Raw genomic sequence first — 22,347 nt, 5'->3', positions numbered from 1 at the left:
ACCTTGTCCGAAGAGAGCGTCCGGGTGGTGTGGAAAGCGAGGTTGAAGGAGTGAAAGAACCGTCCAGACTGTAGACATCTCTCCAGCTTTCTGCTCGGCCCCAAGTCCTGGGCGGGAGATGCATCCGCCAGCCAAGTCACCAGCCTCGGGGTCAGCCATGTCATCTGCTGTCCCATTGCTGTAGCCGAGGAGGGGCTGCTGACCAGCAACGTGTGTCCGTTGCCTAGTTTCATTGTGAATAAAATAGTAATTGCCTTGAATGCACAAACCTCGTTACTTTGCAGGTCCTACATAGCAAGAGCTTTGGATGTAAGGAGGCCAGCACTTCACTGTGGTTTCAGCATAATGTAAATAAAGATACAATCCAGAAAGAGAGAGAGAGAGAGAGAAAGAGAGAGAGAATGAGATGGACAGACTGCATATGGGACGAGAGCAACTGTTGGCTGAGGATGCGTCCTTGGAAAACACAAACATTTAAAGAGAAAAGAGGAAGAGGATCCATGGACAACACCGTGGGGAAAAAAGACTCAGAAAGACAGGGCAGGATAAGAGAAAGAAGGAATAGACAATTTGGGAGTTGATTGACGTTGCCAAGACCAGCCAAGGGTCAGACTGAAAAGGAGCCATAGTATTTGGCAGCAAGAACATTAAAGAACTTGTTTCTAGAAAGAAAAAAGTTTCAATAGAGTCATTAAGGGTAGAAATCTGATAGCTATGGACCATCAGGGAGGAGTGAAAAGCACCAGAGGTTTGTTATAAGGTTAAGGAGGGTAATGGGTGTAGAATATTCAGGTCGACAGGAGACTGGGCTACACAGTTACTCAGAGAACTAGGCTGGTAGAGTCTCTGCCTTATTTTGATGTTACCATCTCCACACATGGTTCTAGGACTATTGAGTCAGGGGAAAAAAGTAGTGAGAAGTCAGTCTTGCCCTAGACCAGGAGTGACCTGTGTCACGTCCAACTGGGGTTCACTAGCCAGCACTGGAATGAAGTGGCTTCATTCTAACTACAGGAGAGGCTTGACAACGAAGGACAAGCGTGTATAAAATCCTCAGAGGGTTCTACTGTCTCTACCACCTACCCATTGTTACAGCCGAGGAAACTGAGGCACAAGGAGATAAGAAATCTTCTCAATGTCACAGAACTAGCAGCTGGCCAAAGCTAGACTGACACCCAGGTTTTCTGGCCCAGAGCCCATCTTCTCAACTCCAACCCTGATGTTATGATTCCACAAGAAGAGACACTGAGTTTCAGAGCGCATCCTGTGCACTTTTTTCTTCCTGTCCCCATTCTCTTCTCAAAAGTGACTGCTTCTAGGCCCTGGACAGTTGGCTCAGCAGTAAAGCATCAGCCCGGTGTGTGGAAGCCCCAGGTTTGATTCCCAGTCAGGGCACACAAGAGAAGCGCCCATCTGCTTCTCCAACCTTTCTTCTCTCCTTCCTCTCTGTCCTCTCTCTTCCCCTCCTGCAGCCAAGGCTCCATTGGAGCAAAGTTGGCCCAGGCGCTGAGGACGGCTCCATGGCCTCTGCCTCAGGCACTAGAATGGCTCCGGAAGCAATGGAGCAACAGCCCAGATGGACAGAGCATCGTCCCCTGGTGGGCATGCCAGGTGGATCCCGGTCAGGCGCATATGGGAGTCTGTCTGACTGCCTCCCGGCTTCTAACTTTGGAAAAATACAAAAAAAAAAAAAAAAGGGCTTCTTCTGCTTGAATAACAGGAGGTTTTTTTTGTACTTTGGCATGTTTAGTGTTTAGCCATTAGCTAAACGTGATCAGTCAACTAGCCCCGCCTTTTCACCCACTCCTCTCCATAAAATAGAAGCCTGCCTTGAGCTGGAAGTTCATCATGAATGAATGGATCAGGAAGAGCAAGACCCACCTGTCAGAAGCCAGGGTTCCCCCCTCAGTCACAGCAGGGCTGTTCTAGATGTTCCCAGCGATCTTTGGTGGTGACTTTGAGCAGTGGTATTTCTCTGCCTGCTGCAGTGGAGATTGGGAGGCGAAATGGACTGGGAACGTTGAGCCAGAATACTGGAGTTCCCCTATCCAACCACACCCCCAACAACACCCCCAAAGTGGCTCTAGCAGAAAACGAACAGTTCAAGCCACTACCTGTGCCGGCCCAGGCTGGCTCAACGCCACCTCCGCATCCGCATGGCTGGGGCAGGCGCCTTTCAGGTACCCACCAGGCCAGCCTTCCGGAGATGCCACCAGACAGATCTCATTCACAACTCCCACTCCTCCGTTTTTCAGACGAGAAGGCCAAGGTTCGCATGGGCAAGTGGCTTGCTTCCACGTGGGCCATCTTATAAGTGGCTGAGGCAGAATTTAAGCTCAAGACTTTGGGATTCCAAAGACCCTGCACTTTGCTGGTACACCACCAGCCTTTCATTTAGAGGCCTGCGTTAATAAAAACGGCCGACATTGCTTATGCCAAGCACTGTGCTCTATGCCCTCACAACTGATTTTATCCAATCCGAACAACAACAAAACAGCCGTAGGAGATCAGTGTCCCTATTGTCACCCCCATTTTACAGATAAGGAGCCTGAAGCATAGAGAAAGGAGGTCGGCAGAGGTCGAAGAAATGGTAAATGGCAGACTTGATGCTTACACTCATATCCTTCTGCCTCCAGAACACTGCTTTACCTGCTAGGCAACACTGCCATTTGGCTTTCATTTAAATGAGAACATTGGAGGTCCAGTGACCATTGACTTTATTTGCTCACTCACACTGCGAGCCACCCCTCAAGAATTGGGAGGTGACTCCCTATATTTTGTTTTCCTAACCCACTGTCTCTCCATGCAGGCCTGTGATTACTCTCTGCCTGTTCTACCCGAGTAGATCTTCCTCCTTCCGAATCACCTAATTCCTGCCCAGGTCTCCACCCTATCTGTGGCCAGGGGCCAAGTTTGCTTATGTATACACTGCTGGACACTGCTAATCAGACAGAAAACTCAAAGCTCTCTTTCCCATACCCGTCCAAGACCTGACCCAACTGCTTCCTAGACAGTCTCCAGCCCCAGGTAAGATGGAGGCGAGTGAGAGTGACAGTGTGTGTGTGTGTGGTGGTGGTGGTGGGGTGTCACTATATACAGAGCCCTGAATTTACCATCTGAAAGCCCAATTTCAAGTTCTGGCAATTCTACTCATAGGTTGGTTGACCTTTGGCAAATCTGTTAACTTCTCTGATACCTCGTTTCCTTAACTGCACAATGGAGGCGGTGAGATTGAGTGGGGGGATATGTGGGCTAGGCATATGATATGCCTAGCACAGTGGCTGATCAATCTAATTAATGGTCGACAGCTCCACATGGGGCGCAGGGTGCAAAGGGGGGTCACAAAGACCCAGTGGGTGGATACTTGAAAGAAAACCCCACCGTGCCGTAGTGGTTCAAGTTATACAAAGGGCATGGCTTTCATTTCAACAAATGTCTAATATATCTCATTGGGGGTTGGCTTTAGAATTTGCTGGGTGTTATAAGGCACCTCAACATTTATTGCGCCATTACCCTTTATTGGACACAGTGTTGGCAAAGTGATTTTTGTACATTATCTCACTAATCCTTGTGAGAAGCTGGGTGGTGATGTATTTATACCTGTGCCCTCAACTTCAGAGACACAAATAGTGGGCAAAATCACCCAGCTGGTCAGTAGTGAGGCCACATCTGCCTGTGCTGCTCTAGGAACCCCTATGGCATACTGAGTCTGTTGTTTTATCAAACAAACGCCGTTCTCAGGCCAAAGTGTAGTGAGAGATCAGAGCTCCCGCGCTGGAGCTCTGCAGGGCCCTGTGGCCAGCACAGAGTGGGGCGCCGACATGCCTCTCCGAGCCACAGTGCCAAACTGACTTCAAAAGACAGTGAAGGAGTTTGAAAAAGAATTGTCCTTTAAAACTATTTTGTAGGCTGTCCTTAGACCAGTAAATTTCAACCATTTTCATCTCATGGCACATAGAAACTATTTACTAAAAATTCTGTGGCACACCCAAAAATATATTATGTTTTTTGCTAATCTGACAACAACAACAACAAAGGTATGATTTTGATTCATTTGCCCCGGATGGCTGTTGTTGTGTTGGCTCTTGTCGCTTTTTTTTATTTGACAATCTAAGAGAGAAGAGGTTGGTGCCCCTAACTAAATAGTCAGGTACTCCATGTGTTGAAGATTCTTGCAGCTCACAGATCGAAAGTCATGCCTTAGACTATGGACTCCAAGGGGCAGGAACTCTTGCAGCCTAACCAATCTCTGATGGTATTAAAACCACATGTGGTGCGGTAAATATTTCATGAATGAGAAGTACATTTATCTGTAGTTGGGACATTCCACAGGCACACTGGATTTTCACTCCCCAGTTTTTATCTTTAAGCTTTCTGAATTATGACAAAAAGGGAAAGGCTGACATTTTGTTGAGTACTAATGTATCATGCATTGTGACGAATATGTATACATATACATATACAAATAGTTACAGATACAAATATAATTATAGATATAGTTATAAATATCACGATAGTAATATGTAGTGACAGATATATCAGTATCAATATGGTTATAGATAGAAATACAGATACAGATGCAGTTATAGATCTAGATAGTGATAGTAGATATGGGTATAATTACAGATACAGAGATTGATCATTATAAAGACAGATATGCATGTAAAGATAGACATATGAGTATAGATATGTCTGACTTTCAGTCTTCTCAGCACACTGTGAAATTAGGTTCTTAACTTATTAAAGCAGAAGCTGGATACTGTGGTGTCCATGTGCAAGAATTTATCCCTAGTGAAGTCTAATTCCGAATATCAAGCAGCTTCTTTCTTTCTTTCTTTCTTTCTTTCTTTCTTTCTTTCTTTCTATTAAATGAGAGGCTAGGAGGCAGGGAGGCAGAGAGACAGACTCCTGCATGCACCTGACTGGGATTCACCCAGAAAGCCCCCTACAGGATAATGCTCTGCTGATCTGGGGTGTTGCTTTATTGCTCAACAACCGAGATCTTCTTAACACCTGAGGCAGAGGCCATGGAACCACCCTCAGTACTTGGGGCCAACTCGCTTCAATCGAGCTATGGCTATGGGAGGGGAAGAGAAAGAGAGAAGTGAGAGGGGGAGGGGTAGAGAAGCAGATAAGCACTTCTCCTGTGTGCCCTGACCAGGAACTGAGCCCAGGACATCCACACGCCAGGCTAATGCTCTACCACTGAGCCAACCAGCCAAGGCGGAAAGTACTTGACTCTCAAAGGCATTGGTGAGGTGGCTTTCTCTCAGTCAGCATTCTTATGGAAAGGTAATTCTAGCTTACGCCAATTTAACACTTAAACTTCAAGAAGGGCCCTAATAAGTGAGGGTTTGCTCCCATAGGAGGGGCATTTGTTGGGATCTGGAGTGGCAAGAAGTTTCATGCGTTAACTCTGATGGGTCGGTACCAGCTGCCTGGAAGGCTGTCCTAGAAAAGACCTTGAGGCCAGACCCGGTCCAGCAGGGAAAGCGCTGTGATGTTAGCCTCATCTGTCCTGAGTCTGGTGGGGTGTATTTGTCAAGATACAGACAGTCTCAAGTGACTGAAACTGATCTCAGGCAGGAAGAATTGCTGGCTCACAGCATCCAGGACAGGATATTAACTAAAGAGGGATGGAGATGCAGATGGGCCTCAGGAACAATATGAGCCAGCAAGTTGGACTCCTCTGTGATGCTCTGCCCCTCAGCCCCATGTTTACGCACATCAGTTGTCCTCTCTCACGTAGAGCCGTTAACAGAAACCATAACCAGGAGTAGTTCCTCAGAGGCGCACTTCACACTTCCGCCAGAGAGAGTCTGCCTTGGCACTCTTTGGTAACAAGTGCACGGACACAAATTCGAGAGAGGAATTATGAATAGCCCGGTCTGGATTTAGAGAATGGTGAGCAATGACTGCTCAACCCTGGACCAATCAACTTTGGACAGGGACTGGCATCATCTAAAAGTACAGTAGCTTTCACAAGAGCTATACAGTTGGGGTTGGTAGGAAGAGAGGTCTCCAGAGCAAGACTAGCATGGAGCACAGGTCTTTAGAACGGTGAGTTTCTACCACAGAGGGGCTGGCCACATGGCTACCAACCCGGGCTGAAATCCCAGGGGGTGAAAGAGAAGAACTCCCGCAGGAATGCGTACCAGCCTCGTCTAGGAGCTGCAATCCCTCCTCATAATTCTCTGCCTGTGGTTCCTGAGTTGGGAAGAGAAATCCTAAATCTTAAGTCAATTAAGTTGTGCCTTCCAAATACAGGTCAGCTAAAACAAAGCTCTAGCCGTTAACTAGAAATGTGGAGGCAAGTTCGGCTCCATGGCTAACCTATTAGCTATCTTCCCAAGGCAGGTGGTGACCTGAAGATTCTGTGCCTGCTTCTGAGGACTGACTGCTCCGCCATGCAGTGGCTGACGAGGTTCCGGGCCCTTTGGGTCACCTGCAGATCCGCCCAGGGCTCCTGCCATGTCCCTCAGCACTTGCGCTACCAGTCTGTGTCAGCACCTGGAGCCCCCAGATGGAATGACCATGACACACCCAAGGAGTTTAACTTTGCCAGGGATGTAGTAGACTACTGGACTCAAATGGAGAAGGTGAGGAGGCACTTGTGTTGGGGGGGGGGTTGGTGGTAAGGGCAGGAGTGGCCTCCCTGACTTATCCTGCTCCTGGCAGGCCGAGGGGCGCAGAGTCAATAGGGATTCTGCCTCCGCTCGCCAGAGTCAGGGGAAAAGCTTCTGTTTTGGGGGTGAGTTCTCCGCCTGGCCATGTTTTCACTTCTCTGAGTCTCAGTGGTTTTTATCTGTGAAATGGGGATAACCACATTTAAGAAATAAGATAGTAGGCCTGACCAGGCTGTGGCGCAGTAGATAGAGCGTCGGACTGCGATGCTGAGGACCCAGGTTTGAGACCCTGAGGTCGCCAACTTGAGCGCGGGCTCACCTGATTTGAGCAAAAGCTCACCAGCTTGGACCCAAGGTCGCTGGCTCAAGCAAGGGTTACTCTGTCTGCTGAAGGCCCGCGGTCTACGCACATATGAGAAAGCAATCAATGAACAACTAAGGTGTCGCAATGTGCAACGAAAAACTAATGATTGATGCTTCTCATCTCCCCATTGCTGTCTGTCTGTCCCTGTCTATCCCTCTCTCTGACTCTCTGTCTCTGTAAAAAAAATAAAAAAAAATAAAGAAAAGAAAAGAAATAAGATAGCAGGTGAAAGTATCTGGTACAGTTAGAGAATTGTGACCACATGCAAAATTCTAATCACAAAGTCAGCAAGTGGATGTCAGTCTGAGCTCTGACCTTCAACTAGTGAGTCTCACAGGAAGTCATCTCATCGAGGTTGGGCTTAACTTCAGGCTACACTCAGGGGGAACAGGGTGGACCACCTGCTTGTTCGCTGTCGCATAGAGCTGGGTCATGTCATCAATCTTCCTCTGAGGCTAGCAAGTCCAGCTGGAGTCCTCCCTGTCAACTACCTACCGGGGTGTGGCATTAGGGGACATGCGGAGCAACCAGTCCCTGTAGCCTCTAGAATTTACTTGTCTCTTCAGGGGAAAAAACAGGTGCTTGGTTTGTCTTCTCCCAAGAGACAGACCCCAAGGGCAGCAGTGGTGACACCAGAGATTGGGGCAGACAGTGCTTGGGGTTCCAGCTACGAAGTCCCAGCTGCTGACATTCACAGTGTGACAAGTTACCCAGCATCATCTTTGTTCAAAGAGAGAATTCAATTGCGATGGAATCAGAGAGCTGAGAGAAGTGCTAAGGTTCCCAGGACATGCATTCATCTGTTCGTATTCAAGACTCCTGTCCCTTTCCTGGGAGCTTCCTCTTACCCCTTTCTTTTTCCTGTCCCTGATTTTTATAATAACTTCAAGGAAAAGAGAGCCTTTGCTTACAAAGAGCATGTTTTATATGCCAGCACTTTGCAATTAATGGTCTGATTAGATGAGCACTTTTCTTCTCCCCATTTTCCAGATGAGATAACTGAGGTTTCCAAGAGTTGTAAATAACCTGTGGAAATCACATACCTAATAAGGAAAGGAGCAGAATTTGGGTGTAGGCTGTCTCATTTTAAAACCCATTATTTAATCTGGTCTCGTGATCCGATGACGCCACAATGTCTCCTCCTTCAGACTATAAATTGACTTTCATGACTCCCCAGACCAAACATCTGATGAAGACCTTTTGAACCATGAGATGGGCTGGAGAGGGAGGAGGCAGAGAGGAGCCCATCACCTTTTTTCTGCATTTATCTTCATAAAACTCTTACTGGTTAGTTTCTGCCCAAATCCACGGAGATAGCGACCAAGTAAATGATATTCCCACATGGAACGCCCGTTTTTGCTGGGGTTTTACGTCATCATTATCGGTCACTGTCAGTTCCTCCATATCTCCCAGTGTCTCCAACCCTTCGCGCCCTCATCCCATTCACATTCTCTCTTAAAAACACTTCTGATCTGTTTTCTCTTCTCCAATTGCCTTAATCATGATGGGTGTCTCTCACGTTGGGGAATAAATGAATTTTGGAACCTGACTTACCATCTATACGTATTGATGCTGCTCCCATTAAGGACTCTGCAGAGGGCACGTCCCTACCATCCACTCTGTCTTCCTGAACCTACCTTTGCAACTGACCCATGGCCTAGCCAAGAACACAGCCAAACCAAAATAGGGTGGCAGAATTTATATTTGACTCTCATTTCAACACGGTTTACTTGTAAAATGTAAGTTAGACCTCCAGCATTTTTATGTGCACGCTTCTGATTGTGCGTGCGTGCATGAATGCGTATGGGTTGACAAAAAAAAAGAGTCATTATAAAACAAAAGAAAGTGCCTTGTAAGCCAGACACAATAGGTGCAGCCGTGAGATGCAGTCATTCATTCAGGCCACCAATTATAAATCCTGACTGTTCTTGGCAACTAAACTCTCCATTATTCTAGGTTCCTCGAATATCACATTCAACTTCACTTGATCCCTGCAGCAGCATTCCAAATCTGCTCATGAGGGATTCCATTCACGTCCAAACTCGGTCATTCTGTCTCTTTGATCCCCACGTTCATTTGTTCAGCTAAGACTTGGCGAGCGCCTACATGTGGCGAGCGCTATTCTAGACAATAGAACGAGAAAAGCGATACATACAAGTCTTTGTTCTTCCTCTGGAGACAGCGGGGCTCTCCCACTTCACGCTGCGGGAGAGAGGAGCACAGCAACGTTGATATTCACTTCTGTTTGTTTTGACAAAATCATGACAGGCATGAATTCTTCTTACCGGCCTCTGATGCAATTGAATAATAAACATTGCTCAATATAGTCAGTATGTGTTAACCACAAATCTTAAAAAAACAACAGCTTAATCCCTTTGCCCGATAATGTCTGAGAGCACTTTGTTGCATCATGTTTGCCCAAAGAAATGAATTTATGTACTCTCAAACATTTCAACCGCTTAATATCCAAAAGTCATGTTTACCTGGATTTCTTTGAGCCAGGAGGTCTGTGCTTTGTAGATCCTGGATTTAATTCTGTAATTTTACATAAATAGTAACAGCCCTAGGACCTGTATCATTTTAAAGAGTCTTCATGTTCCTCTGAAACTATTAAACCTTTGTCCTAGAGTCCCAGGAAGGAATCCTCCATAGTAGTCACAAAGTCTATACATCTTTGGAAATTCTAATACACGCGTAGTATCATTGACACTAGGATGTAAGTCCCATGAGGTCATGGGGTCTTCCCTGTTTCAGTAACGGCTGTGTCCCCAGAGCGTAGAACATGTCTGGCACCTCAACTATTTGTTGAATGGATCTGCATACACGTAGCGCCCTGGACAACAGCACAACCAGCACAAGGTAGCATTGGTGTCTGTGACACAGCTGTATGTTAGCAGCAGGCGGCTGGCTTTGTCACGGATGTGCTGCAAGAAGGCATGTGGGAATGGGGGGCACTTGGCACAAGCAGGCCTCACACAGAGCCAGCAAGACACTTCAGGAACCAGTCTGAGGCTTTGAGCCTTCTTCTGTAAAATCGCATCTCAGAATCCTAAGTATTCATTCCCGGGTGGCAGCAGCCAGTAGAGCTGAATGGTTGCTGCTTCTTGGAAGGTGTGTCGCTCTCCGGTTTGCTCCGAAGGAACCTCGTGGGCTTCTCTCATTTATGTTACTTGCCCGGCCCCTGTAGGCTCTGAATTTGCAACTTCTGGTATAAAAACAAAATTATCTCAGCCCTGGCTGGTTTGCTCAGTTGGTTAGAGCATCATCCTGAAACACTAAGGTTGGGGGTTCAGTCCCCGGTCAAGGCACCTACGACTAAGTGGAACAACAAAATGAATGCACTCCACTCCTGCTTTCCTCTCTCTGTCTCTAAAATCAATTAGTTAAAAAAACATATTTCAATGTATCTAAATATCAGTGACATAATACATACTACGTACATACTGAATACATACTACATTATACACACAATTAAACATAATGTAAAAAAGTTTTAGCTTCCAGATCTTCAGAGTAATCTTCTTTGGTAAATTCTTTTAGAGCCTGGTAATCAGTCAGTGGCTTATCCAGGTCCGTTGCTGCTCCATGACTGTCCCCCAAGGTGACTTCTCTCTATCCATCATCTGCTGAACCTGTGAGGAATAAACCCATTTCTTATCAATGGCAATCTACTAAGGAAGAACATGCCATTTTTAACTTTAAATTATATTAAAAACACGTTCTTTCTAACTTAAATTACTATCAATTTTATATCTAGTCATATTTAAAATGAATGGTTTGGCTATAATCTATATCCAAAAATTTGATCACTACCAAATTTAGAAAAACAAATCATTTCCTTTATCCAAAGAAACAGAAGTCTGATTTCATCTTAGATTTCCTTTAATGCTGAAGTTTCTTATCATTCCTTTATTTATTTATTTATTTATTTATTTACAGAGACAGAGAGAGGGATAGACAGGGACAGACAGGAACAAAGAGTTGAGAAGCATCAATTATCAGTTTTTCGTTGTGACACCTTAGTTGTTCATTGATTGCTTTCTCATATGTGCCTTGACTGCAGGCCTTTAGCAGACTGAGTAACCCCTTGCTCGAGCCAGCGACCTTGGGTCCAAGCTGGTGAGCTGTTTGCTCAAACCAGGTGAGCCTGCGCTCAAGCTGGCGAGCTCGGGGTCTCGAACCTGGGTCCTTGGCATCCCAGTTCGACGCTCTATCCACTGTGCCAGTGCCTGGTCAGGCTCATTCCTTATTTATATCCCAAAGCTGTTTTTTTTATTTCTTCATTTAATAAATATTTACAGATCGTTCACTGTGTGCCAAGAGCTCTTCTAAGTGTTTTTTATAAAGAATTGATAAGTCATCACTATTTTTTGTTGTTGTTGTTTATGACATAATTGACACATAACTATCATTATTTTAAAAAGAAAACAAATATCACCATTTATTTATGTCAAACACTTAAAACACTAGAATACGCACCAAAAATTTCATAGACATGACCCCATGGTCACTGGCTTGAGCCCAAAGGTCGCTGGATTGAAGCCCAAGGTCTGCCCTGGCTGAATGGCTCAGTTGGTTCGAGTGTTGTCCTGATATGCAGGCGTTGCCAGCTTGATCCATAGTCAGGGCACATACAGGAACAGACCAATGTTTCTGTCTCTCTCTCTCTCCTCTTCCTCTCTCTCTAAAATCAGTAAATAAATTTTATAAAATCTATCAAATCTTTATTATAAGAAAAAAAGAACTTTTTCTGTGCATAAATTTCTGCATTGCTTGATTTTTTACTCTGAACATGTTTTGTTTGGGGAATAAAAAAAATCTTTTCAAAAAAGCCATGCTCAGCCTGACCTGTGGTGGCACAGTGGATAAACCATCAACCTGGAACGCTGAGGTCACCGGATCGAAACCCCGGGCTTGCCTGGTCAAGGCACATGTGGGAGCTGATGCTTCCTGCTCCTCCCCCTGTTCTCTCTATCTCTTTCCTTTCTCTCTCTCTCTCCTCTCTCTCTAAAATGGAATAAATAAAATCTAAAAAAAAAAAGCCATGCTCATTATAGAAAACATAGGAAAAATAAGACTGGTGATTTAAAAAGAAAATAAAAATTGGCCATAAATATTTAAAACCATTTACATGTCTTGCTTACCATTGTATCATTTTGGTCTAAGAAGAGTGCCTAAGAAATAATGAGAAAGTAATATTGAATGAATAAGTGAATTATTATTATTAAATTTGGATTATAATGTAAATATGGTTTTGCTTTTATAAATTGATATTATATTGTTGGCATTTTATTGCAAACAAGTATGAATTTTTTGTTGGCTTATTATATTCTGTAATTTTGTAGACAGCATGTAGTTAGCTGCTGTACAGTGGTACTTTGAGATACGAATTTAATTCGTTCTGTAACCGAGCTCATAAGTCAGTCAGCTCATATATCAAACTGCTGATACTGGACCCGTGCGCCAATGCACCAATAGCGGCAGCTTCCAGAATCACGACTCGTATCTCGGAATTTTGCTTGGATCTCGAGCAAAAATATGGACCGAGTCGCAGCTCGTATCTTAAAAATTCGTATGTTGATCTGTTTGTATCTCAATGTACCACTGTATTTTTCTTTTAAGTGAGAGGAGGGGAGATAGAGACAGACTCCCTCATGTGCCCCAACTGGGACCCACCAGGCAACCCCCATCTGGGGCCAATGCTCCAATCAACCAAGCTATCCTCAGTTCCTAGAGCGATGCTTGAACCAATTGAGCCTCTGGCTGCGAGGGGAGAAGAGGTAGCGAAGTTGTACAGGGAGGGGAAGAGAAACAGATGGTCGCTTCTCATGTGTACCCTGACTGAGGATCAAACCTGGGACGTCCACACACCACGCCAATGCTCTATCCACTGAGCAAACCAGGCCAGAGCCATTGCTCAAGCCAGTGACCTTGGGCTTCAATCCAGCTACCTTTAGGCTCAAGCCAGTGACCATGGGGTCATGTTTATGATCCCACGCTCAAACCGGTGACCCCATGCTCAGGCTGGTGAGCCCATGCTCAAGCTGGACAAGCCCTCACTCAAGCTGGTGACCTCAGGTTTTTAACCTGGGTTCTCAGAGTCCCAGGCTGATACCTGGTCAGGCTTTTATAGCTTTCCTTTGTGTCTTGTTGATATTTTGTAGTGATATGTAGTGTTTTGATTCCCCTTTCCTTTCCTTCTATGTATGTTTTGTATATTGTGTCTATTACATATAGGGTCTTAACATTATACCAATTTATTTTAAACTAATGAACAACCTAACTTCAATTGTATATAAAAACTCTAGTCCTTTCTAGCATTTCACCCTCATTGAATGTTACAAACAAATTTTACTCTTTTCCTCCTGTCCCAAGGAGGGACTTGGGTAACTTCCTCCTGACCACACGGCACCACACCAGAGAAGAGATGGTGCAAAAGTGAGCACAAACATCATAAAATGTCCTACCCTCCTGAGCAGGGTGCTAACTGCTCAGGCGTTGGTCGGTTGCTGCAGACCCACCAGCAGCTCCCGAGCTCCCACGGGGCTGCTGCAGTCTGTTTACCTGACGTTTCTCTGCAGGAATGGGGGCCGGAAGCTTCCCAGTCTGCTTCTTGCAAATTTCACCTTTAGAAATACCTTAATTAAAAAAAATTATTAAGATATTCAGAACCTAAACTAACCTCTTTTATTGTGTAGCAATTATGTATAATAATCATGTTGTTTATTAAGCCCTTCCTTGTGCCAGGCACTGTTATGTATACTTTACTCATCTAAATAACTCATTTAGTCTTTACTACCTTCTGGGTAATGTTATTGTCCCCACTTCACAGGTGAGAAAACTGAGGCACAAAGAGGAGCCCACTGTCTGTAGGGCACTAAGACAAACACATGGGGAAATGGAACTTTAAGCCTTAATTAACGTGAAAGCTATTGGTGTTTTTATGTGACTTGAGAGGAGGTGGCTACAGTAGATCAGAAGAAGTTGGTTGGATCACCACTGCCCCCAAGTTTATTGGCTTTTTTTAAAAATTCAGTGAGAGGGGGGGAGGCAGAGCCAGACTCTCACATGCATCCCAACTGGGATTTACCTGGCAAGCCTACTAGGGGGCAATGCTCTTCCCACCTGGAGCATTGCTCTGTTGCTCTGCAACTGAGCTCTTCTTAGCACCTGAGGCAAAGGCCATGGAGTCATTCTTAGTACCCAGGGCCAACTCGCTCCAATTAAGCCATGGCTGTAGGAGGCAAAGAGAGAAAGAAGCGAGAGAGGGAGGGGTAGAGAAGCAGGTGGGCACTTCTCCTGTGTGCCCTGACAGAGAATTGAACTCGGGACATCCACATGCTGGGCCAATGCTCTACCACTGAGCCAGCCGGCCAGGGCTCATTGGTTCTTAACTGATTTAAAATGGGGTCTCGGTCCCTGAGCTATGCTTACACTGGACTGTGACTATGGCAGCGGACTGGGGAAATAAGTGCCCTTTTCCTTTGAGACGGGAAGTAACCTTTGCTGTATTGTCTTGACCAGGAAGGCAAAAGAAGCCCAAACCCTGCCCTGTGGTGGGTGAACAGCCATGGGGACGAAGTGAAGTGGAGTTTTAGAGAGGTGACAGACTACACCTGCCGTGCAGCCAACGTCTTCACACAGAGCTGTGGCCTGCAGAAGGGAGACCGGCTCGCCCTGATTCTGCCCCGAGTGCCTGAGTGGTGGCTGGCTACCCTGGGCTGCATCCGAACAGGTCAGTGACTCAGAGACGTCAGGACACCTTAGGGATGGCCTAGAGCCAATTGTTCCTAGATGATTAGGAGCTTTCTCTTCCCTTCCACGCTCTCTTCTTCACAGTCTTTCTCTTTCTCAGCCTCCCTCAAGTACATCTCACTCCTCGCTCACTCTCTCCCTTACACTGACATGTGCTCGGATGCAAAGTCATAGTTCTCTTTCATTCACACACACACACACACACACACACTTTCTCTTGCACAGTCTTGGCATTGCTTTTTCTGTTTGTTGTTTGAGGTTTGCAAGAGAAGAGAGAGACAAGAAAGGAGAGAGATAAGAAGCAACGACTCATAGTTGCATCACTTTCGTTGTTCACTGATTGCTTCCTGTATGTGCCTTGACCCCGGGGGCTCCAGCAGAGCCAGTGACTCCTTGCTCCAGCCAGTGACTCCTTGCTCAAGCCAGTGACCTTGGGCTTCAAGCCTGTGACCTTTGGGCTCAAGCCAGCAACCCCACATTCAATCTGGACAGTTTGCACTCAAGCTGGAGGAGCCCACACTCAAGCAGGTGACCTTGGTGTTTCAAACCTAGGACCTCAGCATCCCAGGTCAACACTCTATTCACTGCGCCACCACCCGGTCAGGCCAGTCATTACTATATATTTTAAGATTCATCAATTATTAACCTTTTGCCATATTTGAGCCCCTACACCAACTGAGCTATTTAAGAATCAGTTGCAGCCTGAGCAGCTGGTGGCGCAGTGGATAGAGTGTTGGACTGGGATGCGGAAGGACCCAGGTTCGAGACCACGAGGTTGCCAGCTTGAGCGCGGGCTCATCTGCTTTGAATAAAGCTCATCAGCTTGCACCCAAGGTTGCTGGCTTGAGCAAAGGGTTACTCGGTCTGCTGAAGGCCCACAGTCAAGGCACATATGAGAAAGCAATCAATGAACAACTAAGGTGTCGCAATGTGCAACGAAAAACTAATGATTGATGCTTCTCATCTCTCCGTTGCTGTCTGTCTGTCCCTGTCTATCCCTCTCTCTGACTCTCTCTCTGTGTCTCTGTAAAAAAAAAAAAAAAAAAAAAAAATCAGTTGCAGACAGTGTGACATCCAGAAATACCATATAAATACCCATAAACACTGGATCCTAGACCTTTCCATGACATAATCACAGCAGACTGATCACACAAGAAGTCTGACACTGGTAAAGTTACCTGACAGTCTCCATAGTCAAGATCCCTCGGTTGTCTTAATGACGTCCCTGAGAGCCCTTTCCGTAAGCCCAGACCCTACCGAGGGTCACGCATGGCACTCAGCTGCCGTGTCTTCTCAGCCTCCTTTGCTCTGCAGTGGTTCCCCAGCCGTTTCTGCACGACAACGACCTCCTGGAAGTGTCTAAGCCAGCTGCTCTGCAGGAGGCCCATCCAAAGGCGTAATTCTGATTCCTGCTTTACGATTACATTCCTGTTAAACATTTTTAGCAGGACTGCTGGGAGGACAGTGTTGTGCGTCTTTCAGCGCATCACCTCAGGGCACATACAAAGTTGTTTTGTCCTTCCATCAGTGATACTGCTTTATGGTGTTAAAAAGGCAGTTTTTAAAATTTATTTATTTATTTATTTATTTTAAAGGAGAGAGAGAGAGAGAGAGAGAGAGAGAGAGAGAGAGAGAGAGAGAAAGAAGAGGGGGGAGCAGGAAGCATCAACTCCCATATGTGCCTTGACCAGGCAAGCCCAGGGTTTTCAACTGGCGACCCCAGTGTTCCAGGTCAATGCTTTAGCCACTGCACCACCACAGGTTTGCCTGACCAGGCGGTGGCGCAGTGGATAGAGCGTCGGACTGGAATGCGGAGGACCCAGGTTCAAGACCTCAAGGTCGCCAGCTTGAGTGCGGGCTCATCTGGTTTGAGCAAAAAGCTCACTAGCTTGGACCCAAGGTCGCTGGCTTGAGCAAGGGGTCACTCAGTCTGCTGAAGGCCCACAGTCAAGGCACATATGAGAAAGCAATCAATGAACAACTAAGGAACCACTACGAAAAACTGATGATTGATACTTCTCATCTCTCTCTGTTCTCGTCTGTCTGTCCCTTTCTATCCCTCTCTCTGACTCTCTCTCTGTCCCTGTAAAAAAAAAAAAAAAAAAGGCAGTATTTATCCTTGTAAAGGTGCCTTTTCCCATTATAATTAGGAAGTAATCTGTGGAGTAATACTTATGAGACTAGGAGAATAACCTCTTCCCTAACTGTTTGTCACCCTGTGGTTTGAGTATCCGCTGTTGATTCTTGACTGGATTGGATATTATTATGGTGGTTTCATGTGAGGATTTCCTGTTTATCTCACCGCCTCGACATTTATTAGCTAACATTCTTTTGTAGAGATTTCCCTTTCCCTTCTAATTATCTCTATCTATCTATGTAATATAGAATCAGTATGGGACTTGTGCCTTCTTTTTTGAAACACTTCAGTTAAATCACATGTTGTATGCATGTTCACACCACAATCTGTTCATGCTCTTGCTTATATATTCTCTCTCTCTCTCTCCCTTTCATCATCATTTCTTACAAATAAAATAGTTGATTAATCCATCAAGGTCATGTGGAATAAAAAATTAACAGCAAAAGCAGAGGGAGCGGGAAGAAGACATATGTCATCTGTGGAGCTGGGAGCTGGGAGCAGGGAGCTGGGAGCTGGGAGCTGGGAGCGGGGAGCGGGGAGCGGGGAGCTGGGAGCTGGGAGCTGGGAGCTGGCCTGTGAGAATCCATGACACGAGCTGAGCCGTCTGGGATAAGCGCCACTCAAGAGCAGAAGAAACAAAGGAAGGGAATTCCAGGACTGGGCACCACACATGCAGAGGGTTAGAGTCAGGAATCACCTCTGTGAGGAATGGCCATTTTGAAACAGAGAAAAGAGCTGTGGAAGAGAAAGGTCGAGAGTGGGCAGCACCTTCGATGTTAGCATGGGGAGTGTGGTGTTTTCCTGCAGAGAGGGCACAGGTGTTAGTGAAGAGAAGGAATGTAAAGGGGAAAGCCAATACTCTGTGGAACTCAAGAAGGTTCAGCGCAAGATATCAGGTGGAGAGATTAGAATCCTACAGGTGCACACAAAGACTTGAACTAATTGTTGGTTATAGAAGACGGAAGGGAAGGTAGGAAAGTTCAGAGGACAATGTGGTTAAATTTGGATATGAGGAATAAAGGAAAGAAGGGAGATTCGCAATGACACAGGGACTGACAGAGAAGGAAGTGAGAAGGGAGGGGAGAGTGGGGGCAGGGATGCCCCTAGTTCTGACGTCAACATGCGGTTTGACTTGCATCTGTATTCCCAGATCCCATGTGAACTGGTGCGAAGTAGGCTCTGCCTGTCAACGGGCTGCACTCATCTGGAGTAAAAGGTTTAGGGCAAGCTTTTCAAATTTTAGAATGCATGGGAATCATTTAGAGATTTTTTTTTCTTTTTTTTTTTTTACTCAGTGAGAGGAGGGGAGGCAGAGAGACAGACTCCTACTTGTGCCAGACCAGGATCTACATACACAGCATGCCCACTAAGGAGTGATGCTCTGCCCATCTGGGGCCCTTGCTCTGTTGCAACCAGAGCCATTTTTTAGCACCTGTGGCAGAGGCCATGGAGCCATCCTCAGCACCCAACTCACTCCAATAGAACCATGACTGCAGGAGAGGAAGAGAATAGAGGGATAAAGAGAGAGAGAAGCGAGAGGGGAGAGGGTGGAGAATCAGATGGGCAGTTCTCCTGTGTGCCCTGGCTGGGGATCGAACCACAGACATCTACGCGCCGGGTGGACATCTAACCCTGAGCCAACCGGCCAGGGCCGGAGATGTTAAAAAGCAGATTCTGATTCAGTAGGATTGGAGTGGGGCGCAGGATTTCATGTCCTACTTTGCATAACCAGGGGCTAGGGGATTTCTATGCTGAAAAAGCAGGCCTAAAACAAATGGTTTCTTTCTCACCCCCAGGGATTATCTACATGCCAGGGACAACCCAAATGAAGGCCAAAGACATTCTCTACCGACTAAATAAGTCTAAAGCCAAGGCCATCATGACCACAGACACCCTTGCCCCAGAGGTGGAATCGGTGGCTTCTGAGTGTCCTGCTCTGAAAATCAAGCTCCTGGTGTCTGATGGCAGCCGTGACGGGTGGCTGAACTTCCAGTCTCTGATAAAGTGAGTTTCCAGTCGAATAAGTGTGCTCTCCGCACACTTATCAATGTGTGCACACTTAGCAGTGGTGACATAGGCCATCCACTCCCAAGCACTAGTAAACAGGCAGACCAGGTCTGACCCCAGGAAACTCTTCCTAGCTATGTCACTTACTTGCTGTGTGATGCTGGGCTAGTTCCTTCCCCTCTCTTAGCTAAGGCAGCACCTGTAATTGCTCTGTATATTGCTCTGTCTGTAATATAAGGACATGGTACTTCTATGCCTCTCTCACTAAAACATGATCACCCCCGGAACTGTGCAAAGGAGAATGTGGAAAGTCAGAGGATTAAAATCAAACTTCTTAGAGGATGGGAATCTATAATAAAATATCATTCATATACTAATACATATGAGTAAGTTGAGTGAGAGATTAAAAATTAATCTTTAAGGTGAAACTTGAGGCTGTGGTTAGCAGGGAGTTTAGGGAGCAAACATCTTCTAGGGGCGGGGTGCCATTAGCGACACCTTCCTTGTAGGAAAGGTCAGGGGAATGTGGGAGGTAAGAAAGACCCCTTCCACCTCCAAAACTCTGATTCTGTAAGCCTTCAGGCATTTATGATATGACACACACCGTGGGCCTAAGAAACGTCTAAACCTGTAGAGAATTCTTATAAGAGTTTATCCAAGCCAGACTGACCACGTACGCTGGGGAGCAAGATCTCAAATGCTCCAGAGAGTAACAGTCTTGCTGCTTTTTTATGCACTTGAAATTAAGAACAGGGTGTAAGTAAGATCACATGGAGGTGGGAGAGAGCCAGATGGGGACTGGATTACTGGTAATAAAATTATGTGCTCTCTGAGGATTAATACCCCCCCATGAAGAGGTATTACTTTTCATATTTCAAAGGTGCATTAATCTAGATGCACAAGAATAATGGTCATGACTGTGTTAGAACCTTTAACTGAAGAAATAAGCCCGTGCGTGACTACCCACCACGTCCTGCCCACTCAGGAATTAGAAATCAGATCACCCTGTGAAGTTGGTTCTATAGAATCCCTTTTCCCCCATACACAAAACGAACCATGAGGTGTTTCTTTTCTTTCTTGTCGTAAATGGCAATATGTCTTCATTTCTTGCGGCTGAGTGGTATTCTATTGTATATATGTCACACATCTTCTTTATCCAGTCCTCTATCGAAGGACACTGTGGTTGTTTATATGTCTCGGCCACTGTTATGTTATGCTAGATTCTAAAGTCAGAGAGTTCAATTTAAAAAGCTTAAATAAATAATACCATTTAAGAATCCCTTCAGGCCTGACCTGTGGTGGTTCAGTGGATTAAAGCAAGGACCTGGAATGCTGAGGTCGCTGGTTTGAAACCCTGGGCTTGTCCGATCAAGGCACATATGGGAGCTGATGCTTCCTGCTCCTCCCCACTTCTCTCTCTCTCTCTTCTCCCTAAAATGAATAAATAAAAACCTTTAAAAAAAAATCTTAAAAAAAAAAAAAAGAATCCCTTCAGTTGCCTGGAGTCAGAATGGCACCATTTCTGAGGAAGAGCCGGTGTTTCCTCCAGCATTTGGATAAGCTGTAGTTTATCTGAACAGCGCCGGAAGCTGACTTCCAACCACTGCAGCCCCAAGACTGAGTCTAGAGGCTCCCAAGAATCAGGCCGACTGCGGGAACTGTAGATTTGACCTGCGGTCTCAGGTTTACAGCAGGGCTGATGTACACACTTCTTCTTTCAATCCCCTCTCCTTCTCTCCCTCACCCCTCATCACAAAGGCTATGGAACTCAATTCCTGTGAAGCCAGTGTGTGTAAAAAGCAAGCTTAGCGGTGTGGTTAGGAGCACAGTCTACAGATGAGACTAGGTTTGGACCTGGCTCTGCCACTTGCTGGCTGTATGTCTTCAGGCAGGTGACCGAACCTCTCTGAGCCCCGTTTCCTCATCCGCGAAGCTGGCACGACAAAGTGGGCACACTCACCTCTTAGAATCCCTCTGAAGATTGAATAGGCTCTTATTTCTAAATCATTTAGAGCGTTTTCTGAAACATAGTAAGTGCTGTTTCCATATTTGTTAAATTAAAAAGTAATCCACAGGCCTAACCAGGTGGTGGTGCAGTGGATAGAGCGCCAGACTGGGACGCGGAGGACCCAGGTTCGAGACCCCAAGTTCGCCAGCTTGAGCGCAGGCTCATCTGGTTTGAGCAAGGTTCACCAGCTTGAGCCCAAGGTCGCTGGCTCGAGCAAGGGGTCACTCGGTCTGCTATAGTCCCCCACCCCCGTCAAGACACATATGAGAAATCAGTCAATGAACAACTAAGGAACCACAATGAAGAAATGATGTTTCTCATCTCTCTCCCTTCCTGTCTGTGTGTCTCTCTCTCTGACTCTGTCTCTGCCCCCCAAAAAAAGTAATCTGCTGTTCTTTCCCCATTTTTTAAATGAAGAAATGTTAGTTCTCTTATGCGAGTCCCCCATGGTCTCTGTCTGATGCCCCAGACCTGGAGAGCCAGTTTTCCCTGGAGTGTCGCAAATCCCTGGTTTTCTGACTGCGAGCCTCCCGTTGTTCCTCTTGCTCACCCTGAGGATGGGAGCCAGCACTTCTCCCCTGGTCAGGGAACCTGACTTCTCTTCTCTGTTGAATTCCTTGCAGATCAGCGTCCCCAGATCACAGCTGTGTTAAGTCAAAGACCACAGACCCAATGGTCATCTTCTTTACCAGCGGGACCACGGGCTTCCCCAAGATGGTAAAACACAGCCATGGCCTGGCCTTACGGTCCTTCCTCCCTTCGTGGTAAGAAAAAGGGCACCAACTTGGCTGGGTCACCATCAGGGGCAAGCCGTGTGTGTGCATGGGTGCGTGTCGGGAAAGGTGCTCTAAGCGAAGCCGAGTCCGTCTTGCTTCCCCTCTGCCCTCTTGGGCTCGGACCACGGAGGGTCTGAGAGGCGAGCGCCTGCACTCTTCAGTGTTGGTCAATAGGAGCCTCCGAATGACAAAGAAGGTCCCTCTGAGCACCTACAGGGGGCCTGGAGGAAATGTGGGGGAGGCACCAGGCGTTCTGCAAGCCACACAAATGACAAGTGTCTTTGTCACTGGTTCCAGGGTGTGGTGAGGGGAAGACAAACGTTCTAGCAATGTGACCTGAGATGACAGGCCTTCTATTGTCCCTCATGATGAGCAAATCAGACTTGCAGTTTCCCAACCATGAGCCATTAAGGAAAATGGCACCTGGGACCACGCCACTGCCTTTAACCTAAAATAAATAATGGCAGAGGCTGAAACTACAGCCTTTGATTAATCATTGAATCAATTTTAAAACGAGCCTCTTCTCCCTCTTCCCTCCTCCTCCCCCAACTGGTAATATTCAGAGCAGACCAAGTTCTCTGTATTTTCTACCTTATTAACCAGACCAGGGGCAGGAAGCTGTCGTGTGGACACTGGGTATCTGTGCTAACAGTAGCCCTGAAACAACAAAACCC

At 46.3% G+C, this 22,347-nt stretch overlaps 1 protein-coding gene across 3 annotated transcripts in view; it reads left to right on the top strand.

Moving 5' to 3' along the window:
- Window positions 1-22,347, top strand: part of ACSM1 (acyl-CoA synthetase medium chain family member 1) — a 52,680-nt gene that overhangs the window by 6,811 nt on the left and 23,522 nt on the right. Inside the window, exons 1-5 of one of the 3 annotated variants that reach the window (XM_066275565.1) lie at window positions 2,935-3,027; window positions 6,354-6,599; window positions 14,515-14,725; window positions 18,679-18,886; window positions 21,521-21,661. In XM_066275565.1, the coding sequence (XP_066131662.1) occupies window positions 6,408-6,599; window positions 14,515-14,725; window positions 18,679-18,886; window positions 21,521-21,661 (752 nt within the window). In that variant the 5' untranslated portion in view covers window positions 2,935-3,027; window positions 6,354-6,407. Of the gene's footprint in view, window positions 1-2,934; window positions 3,028-6,353; window positions 6,600-14,514; window positions 14,726-18,678; window positions 18,887-21,520; window positions 21,662-22,347 lie in introns of those variants that run through there. The other 2 variants (XM_066275566.1, XM_066275567.1) reach the window with 2 other exon arrangements.

This window comes from Saccopteryx bilineata, chromosome 4 (genome assembly GCF_036850765.1).
Source record: "Saccopteryx bilineata isolate mSacBil1 chromosome 4, mSacBil1_pri_phased_curated, whole genome shotgun sequence".
Taxonomy (NCBI): Eukaryota; Metazoa; Chordata; class Mammalia; order Chiroptera; family Emballonuridae; genus Saccopteryx; species Saccopteryx bilineata.
This window is presented reverse-complemented; position numbering and strand designations above follow the sequence as displayed.